The sequence below is a fragment of the Cicer arietinum genome, chromosome 8, assembly GCF_000331145.2.
Source record: "Cicer arietinum cultivar CDC Frontier isolate Library 1 chromosome 8, Cicar.CDCFrontier_v2.0, whole genome shotgun sequence".
In the NCBI taxonomy this organism is placed as follows: domain Eukaryota; kingdom Viridiplantae; phylum Streptophyta; class Magnoliopsida; order Fabales; family Fabaceae; genus Cicer; species Cicer arietinum.
Genome location: NC_021167.2, coordinates 8,097,029 through 8,105,247, shown reverse-complemented (window position 1 = coordinate 8,105,247; position 8,219 = coordinate 8,097,029). Strand labels below are relative to the sequence as shown.

The 8,219-nt window shown below is 27.2% G+C and overlaps 1 protein-coding gene across 1 annotated transcript; it reads right to left on the bottom strand.

The window, feature by feature from the left end:
• Positions 1 to 2,058: 2,058 nt before the first annotated feature.
• LOC101505298 (uncharacterized) lies at positions 2,059 to 5,219 on the bottom strand. The gene is made up of 3 exons (XM_004512399.4): positions 4,828 to 5,219; positions 3,872 to 4,054; positions 2,059 to 2,469 (listed from the first exon to the last, which is right to left on the bottom strand). The coding sequence occupies exons 1-3, from the start codon at positions 4,891 to 4,893 to the stop codon at positions 2,266 to 2,268; spliced, it is 453 nt and encodes a 150-aa protein (XP_004512456.1). The 5' UTR covers positions 4,894 to 5,219; the 3' UTR covers positions 2,059 to 2,265.
• Positions 5,220 to 8,219: the final 3,000 nt, after the last annotated feature.

The following is an 8,219-nucleotide window of genomic DNA, read 5'->3' as shown; positions in this document are numbered from 1 at the left end:
TTTCAGTTTCAACTTCCAAGACTATGTATGTCTATGTATATATTTGATAATTTGATATATCAAACATATCCAAATTCTGCTTTCTCTTCGTGATGTTATAAATTATGTATATGTATATGATTTAGAGGCAAAAAAAAAAAAAAAAACTCTTGATTTGGTGGAAACATAGAGAAGTAATCAGATTATGTATGATCTGGATTTGCTTGTTAGCTAGTTGGTAGAGAAGATAAGTTTCAGTACAATAATTAATCAATATGGATGAAAAGTCGTTGCAAGCATTATGCCAGAGCCCACAACTAACTATATAGATGTTGACTAGCCAAAAAGAAAGAAGAGTTTAACAAATAATGACATTGTAGTTTTACAGTTTTATACCATATCATACCATAAAGTCGAAAACATAAATCTCATCTCATTGAATGTCAATGTAAAATTATTTTACACCGACAGTTTTACACTGATAAAAGATATTCTTTTTCTCAAAAACAATAGTTGTTGACTTGTATATTTGGATAAGTTTCAACTAGTCACTGCCAATGAAATGAATTCATCTTTCTTTTCTGTTTTTAAATTCAATTGCAACAAGTTCAAACAAGAAATATTGCCTTTGTCATAAAAAATTAATTTGCCTTCCTTAATTACTAGTAGCTGGTTCAACTGGATTTGGTAAGGATGCAATTTATATCTACAAAAGTTGTGTGTTCCAATTCATCATTAGTAGATAATAATATAATTAGGTTTAATTATCCATCCTTATTATTTATTTACTGGTATAATTAAGTTTGCAACTATGGTGGAACCATGACTCTTAACTCTCATGCTTCCTGCGCCACAAGTTTCACATAATTACAATTTTATCTCAATTTAGAAACAAATCAAACAAATGGTTGGCAATTTTATTGAGAAAATAATTAATGGGCTGTCAATATATTGAGTTAATTAAGTGCATCAATATTTTGGTTAATTATTAATATATGAAAACAAATTTTGAAAAGGGCTAAGTAATAACTAAGGTAGTTGTTGGTGTTTCAGATGATGCCACTTAACAATAACGGCTAATTTCATTAAATTAATGTATGAATCAGATTCCATTTTGGGTGCTTTTTAAAATATAGTCGCACTAGGGGTTGTTATCATTAGATTAGAACTATTAATTAAAGTCACAGCTGAAAGCAACAATTAGAAAATTTTGGTAATCATTTTCATTTGCATTTGCTCAGTGACAATTAAAAGAAGCACTACCCTTGATGTGAAGTAGAAAAATATTTTCTATGTTGAATTGGATAGTTTAATTAACCAAAGAATCATTCATGGTCATGGTTTTGAACAACTCAGAGAAAGATTCGAACAGTTGGGTAGAAGACTTCTAAAAGCATATTTTGGGAATCAAATAATAGGAATGGAAATATGATATGGAGAATCAAAATATGCTAAATATAGACACTGTGATCTTATTTGATTGTGCTTTGATTTTTTCTTTTTTAGTTTTTAAAACAAGTATTATCTGTTTTAGATTCTTAGCTTTAAAAACAAGAAAGCAATAAACAATTTTGAAAACAAATTATACAAAACAACTTAATCAAACAAGTTTTTTAGTTATTTAAAAAACAAAATAGTTTTAGAAAAGAAAATTCAAACAGACCCTATGAATAGCTTGGTTATAACCGTGGTGAATTTATTGTGAGCTTGACAACAATGAAGAACATTGTTGTCTATCATGGATTGTAGAAAAAACAGTTTGTTCAAATCCTATTATGCTTCAGAGCTATTGTGTCGTCATAGCTGCTATTTTACAACCTGTTATACTTAATTGTGTCTCGCGGAACAATAGTAATTTATTCAAATTTTGCTACGCTATAATATTATAGCACAGTTATAGCTGCTATTTAATAATATTGTAATCAACATGTAATTCAATATGAACAATGTCTTAAACGCATTGATAAATTTCACTCTTGGCTAGTTTTAACTTTTATCAAGCATGGCCTAAGTAAACTGAAGCATTTATCAAGAATACACACTACAAAAGGAAGTCAGAAATAAGCTCAAACTTAACAGTAGACCAAAAGTAGAAATTCAAATTATATTACTCGAGTCGTCATATAAAACAGCGAGTAAAAGTGAACCTTTTTTTCAATCAGTATACATATGAATATACACACGCATATTGGGGGGTATATAGCATTGAGCTAGTAATAAAGGATGACAAAAAATGAACACTGTAACTTTATGACACCAAAATACCACATTAAAAACAATACCAGCTTAGATGCCTGACTCTTCAAGAAGTTTTAGAAGGTTATGCTCGGGAGCACTAAGAGACGGTAGGATCATTCGATTGGAGTGTGATCTTCGTGGTCTAGTCCCAGCACCTCCGGACTCAAGGGCTCCTCCTTCTTCCTTCATTACTGGCAGGTCGCCTCTTCGACGCACCGTAGCCGATGCTCGTTCTTTCCATATTCTTCCATCCTGATGATTGAGGAATAAGATTTCAGAATCTCAAAACCTAAGAGTAATCCATCATAGTATTTGTAATAAGATAAGAGAATCATATAAACTACCTCCATTACTTTTCCAAACTTATTTTTAGATTCTGAAAGCTAAATTGTTTGTTTATATCAATGCCGGTATGTGGCGATAACTATCATAAGTAACACCTATTAGTGCAATAATAAGCCTCTGGTCGCAATTTACAAGCAAAATAATCACAGTGTGATTATTTAAATGTATGGTAGATGCTTTAATTGAGAGATTGTTTCAAGGTTTGAACACTAGACCTCCTGCTTAAAACATTTTCGATATCCCTTTACTCACCAATTGAACTACCTAGTTAGAACAAAGGTATACGCAACTTAATAACCAATTCCACCTTGCCAAGTTGTGTGAAACCTCAATTATCCCCTCAAGTATAATTAAAAGTAATGTGCATTAATGGCACCAACTATGTCATGCATTTTTATTGCAGTTGCACTAAGAAGTCACGAGCACGGACAGGGAGAACTAAAACAATTAACACGAGAACTATTTTAGGAAACAAATAGTAAGATACAACAGCATCACATAATATTGTAGTCAGCCATTTATGCAATTATGTTGAGCTTTCTAAATAATTTCTCTAAGCAGTCTTAAAGAAATAGTTAGTTGAAGTAAAATCTTTTTAAGTTATCTGATTACTAAGGCATTAACAAGATATCATACTTCATATATTTTTACTCAAAAATAAAATTAATGCACAACTCAAAAATAAAATTAAAAGCCTGGCAATCTATTCAAAATGCACAACTCAATAAGGCTTCTCATTGTTTGGGAGCTCAAGCATTTAATGCAAAACAAGGTGACAATAATATCGTGCAAATATTGCAAATGAAGAAATTTAGCACGGGTTTGAAAATACTCATGATAAGATAACATACAATACTGACACAAACGAAAGAGAGACTTTAGTTACAGCCACCCAACAACACAGCCAGGTTTGACACACTTTTAGATTACCAATTAATAACAAAGAATACAATTAGGGTGTGTTTGGATTAACTTATTTGAGTTTATCTAGTGATATAAGCCCTTGTAAGACTACTTGGAAGAGCTTATAGAAAAAACTTGTGGCATACTACAAAATAGCTTATGAAAGCAGCTTATAGCTAATATGAAAACAATTTGATGTTATTTTATCTTTTGTTAATGAAATAGAGAGTTTACAATTACAAATAAATATTTACATGATAAACACTTATATTATACGCGTTTAATTAAACTGTTTATCCAAACATGGCCTTAGTATTGTTTGAGCTGCTTAAACTTTTATCAGTTCAAAATTTAAACAAACAATTTTGCAATATAGTAGCATAAGAAAACCACATATTTGTCTTACATTAAGAATAGATGGTTCTGGTAATGGACACTGAATTGGTCGATCATTATCAAGAGGTTCAACAGGGTGTTCAACTGGCTTAAACTCCACAGCCACTTCAATTCCATGAGAAGTGGCAGTGGCAGCACTTGCAGCTACAGAAGCAGCAGCCTCTGAGTTTGCAGGCAGCACTTCCCTCTCATCCTGCATCATATGAAGTAAACACCCAATGCAACAGTAAATTCAGTAATAAATATAAGATCATGTCACCAATTAAAACTCACCCACATAACTTACCAAATAAACATAAGGCCTGTTTAGATTGACTTATTTGAGTTTATCTACTAGCATAAACACTTGTGAGACTATTTGAAAGAGCTTATGGAAACAACTAATTTCATAAGTTGTTTTTCCATAAACTCTTCAAGATAGCTTATGAAAACAACTTATAGCTTATATGAAAACAGTTTGACATTATTTTAGGTTTTGTTATAGAAAAAGCTTAAACTTAAGCACTTATATATGCTATAAGCACTTAACTAACCTGTTTATCCAAACAGGTTCATATTTCTAAACTCAATTCCATAGACTTCACTAATTTTCCCAATCCAGCACCAAACCACATCAATATTTCATTGAACTCACAAGTCACAAGTCAAGTTAACACATAGTATAAATTAATAATCACTTAACTTAATCGATTTTCTTTAAATTCATAAAAACTATTGAACCTCCAATACAACAACACGAAGGGGCCAGAGTCAAACAGCCAAAGCAAATTAAATTTGAACCAAATTTTGATCCAACAACACAAAAAAAAAAAAAAAAAACCAATGTCGGAACATTTTACAAACATCTGCTTCTACGAATTGGGATGATCATAAAACTAAAAATAGAAAGGCATAATAATAAAAAACCACAAAATCATTTTTGAATTGCAAATAAAGTTTTGATCATTAATAAAGAGAAACTCTTACCAGGGCACTTTGCGTCCGTCGGTGGATATTCCTTCCAACTGAGAATCTTGAAAACAAACCCACCATTTTTTTCAGCTCGAAAACCAATACCCAAGTAGAAAAAAACGATCTTTTTGACGTTGGTTTGATTATCTAGTAAAAGGGTCGATTTACCTTTCAGTACTTGACAGTTGTTGTTTTCAACGAGCTAAAAGTAGTGAAATCAGTGCTTGCATGAAACGGGTCCTGAACCGGGTCAAGTTCGGCCCGAATTACGTGCGGTTGCTTAGAGATAGAGAGAAAGAGAGAGGAAAGGAATCGTTTACTTGGCGTGAAGGATGATGGGTTTGGTTTGTTGTGTTGTGTTGTGCTGTGCTGTGTGGCGGATTCATACGTTAACAACAGCAATAATGACAATGATTAATAATAATCTATCAATATTAAGGGTTCGTTTGTCAAATACCAAAAAAAAAAACAACAACAAGTTTATAGCAAATAGCTTTTTTAAGTTACTTGTCAAGTTTTATAATTGTTTTTTAATGGGATAAGCTATATTTTAGTTTCTAGTAGGTGAGAATATTATTTTGATTTCTGACTTAGAAAAAGAAAATATACTAACTTTTAAATCATCAAAATACTTCGTACAAGATACAATTTAATATAAATATTTAAAAAAAATATAAAATATTATTAAAATAGTACATGATTATTATAATATTATATATTAAATTGGCTAACATTTTAATTATTAAAAAATTAATTTTAAATTTTTATTAAGTCACAAATAAAAATAACAATGTTCGATGCTTTTAAGGACTAAAATATACTTTAGTAATTTTTATGAGTTTATAATTTTTAGTGTTTTGTATTTTTCTTCTATTTTTACCTTTACTATCTTAATTGAAAATTTTAAAATATTAATTTAAAATATATCTTTTACGTTATTTTATATTTTTAATTAGTTCAACTATTAATTTTATTAAACACTTGTTAAAACAACTAGCTTGTATAACTTGATCCACTGTCAACTAGTTTATCTTCTATACTATTTTTTTTCAAACATTGCCTAAGAAGAGATTAAGAGTACGTTTGGTTAGAATTTTTTTAACAATAATTTTTTTTTAAAATTAAATAATTATTTTAAAAAGTTTTCACCTCTTTGTTTCTGTTTTTAAAAATATCTAAAAAATAGTATAAAAATCAAAAAATGTTGAATAAATTTTCATAAAAACTGATTTTTTTATAATCATCGTATTCTTGAAAATTCAATAAAAAATATTATGTCTTTGTAAATAAAATACATATTATTCATTATGTCTCATTTCTTACAATTTCTATTGACTTGGATATTAGAGTCTTACATATATCCACTAATCAATAATAGTCGTTTGGCGCTGTCACCAACAATTCTTAACCGTATGCATTGATTCCGTACATATCAATATTGTAAAGACACACTTGAAGAGTATATAATTCAAAGAGTATCTTATTCTTTCTTATTATATTTTCCTCTCTTCTATCTTTTCCTCTTATTTATATGAAAATGTTTTGCTCTTATTTTTATTATTTTATAACAAAATACAACTTTTTAAAAAATTTAGATGACAATTGAGAAAGTAATTACACCACATCAAACAATCATAATCATAGTTATGTCAATATTTAGCTTAATGCGAGAAAATGATGAATGTTTACATATTTCAAAATAATAAAGACCAAAATAATATTTAAAAAATAAATGAGTATTAGGCAAAATTAAATTGTACACTCGTGTGATGTACAAGAAGAAAACTATAAATTAATATAAATATAATTATTTTAAGGGATAATTTAAAAAAATTATTGAAATTAAAGTTGGTAATTAGTTTTGATATATTTTTCATATTATATTTTAAAATACACAAAAATTACTACGTTAATAGGTCTACGCCTATTATTTTATATATGCAGTAGGTATTTTACATGAACTTCAAATAGGTTGAAGCGTTTATAAAAAAAAAAATTGAGCTTGTAAAAAGTAAATTAAGGATATTAATAATAAAAATAAAAAAGTAAAAATAATGTTAATACAAACTAAGGAGAAACAATTATTTTTCTAAACTTTGAATTTGTATTGTGAAAATTTCATTAGAAAAATATAATAAACAAGAACACGAATAATAAATATGAGAACAAAAAAGGTAAAAAGTAATATAAAAAAAAAAGTAATCAGTTTTTACCCGTCTTTACACTTATAAATAATATCAAAGATCTCGGTGGTCAGAAAAATTATTTAAATTTTATATTTAAATGATTTGTTGGAGTTAATTTTATGCAAGATATATATGATATAGAGTTTAAGAAGAATATTAAAAAAACAATATTTGTCTATTAATATATTTGTTTCAAAAGTTTTATGAGATTGCTGTAATTGAAAAAATGTGTTGAAACTATACTAAAAAAAATAGAAACAAAAAGACAAATAAATATATTGAAATCGTACGAAAATAATAATAATAACAAACAGAAAAAATAATGTTATAATATTGTGTGAAATAAATAAAATCAGAAATGAATGCAAATACCTATAATGATATGCTATAAATATTGTGAAGAAAAAAAAAGTTAGAAACCAAAGGGCAAATAAAAAAGTGAAGAAAAGTTATAAACCAAAAGACAAATAAATAATTAAGTATTGTGAGAAATAATAAAGTTATAAATTAATAAATAATAAAACATAAAAATACCATCAATTTAAGAAGAAAAAGTTTCATGTATACAGTTAATAATTTATATATAAATAAAGAAAATTATATTTAAGTTTAATATATAAAACAATTATAAAATCCAATGAGAGAATATATTGTTATGTATTTGTTCTTCGTTTTTATTAGACCATATAAAACTAATTTATTGCAGATATAATTTTTTCTTAAATATATTTAAAATACGTTGGTTTCTTTAGTGTTAAAAAAACCTTAATTTTGTTAGATATTTTATTTTTCTTCTCTATAAAAAGAAAATTTTATTTAAAATTCTTAAATATATAAAAAATATAATATTAATTTTTTATGATGGTGTTTAAAGTGAACCATTATATAAATAGTTAATTACAGACTATGATTGAAAATCGTTAGATCATATTATTTTATTATAATTTATAATAAACTCTTTTATATTAAATAATATTTTCATTTTTTTTTCTTTTTTCTCTCCCGACTTTCGAAATATTAAACACTATTAGAAATTATAAATGAAATGAATTTCAATTTCATAATCAAAACGCTCACTCAAAAAAATCACTAAAAATAATATATATTTTTTATTTAAAACCATTCAAATAATTTGAATTTGTTGTTGTAAAGAAAATCGGCTAATACCACTTTGAATTTCTACATTTTCTTCTTTGGTTATTTTATCACTTTTTTTCTATG

Coding starts and splice junctions, on each gene's coding strand:
- LOC101505298 (XM_004512399.4), bottom strand. CDS start 4,893: ATGGTGGGTTTGTTTTCAAGATTCTCAGTTGGAAGGAATATCCACCGA. Junction 4,055..4,827: donor GACGGACGCAAAGTGCCCTG/GTAAGAGTTTCT, acceptor CATATGATGCAG/GATGAGAGGGAAGTGCTGCC. Junction 2,470..3,871: donor CAGAACCATCTATTCTTAAT/GTAAGACAAATA, acceptor CTCAATCATCAG/GATGGAAGAATATGGAAAGA.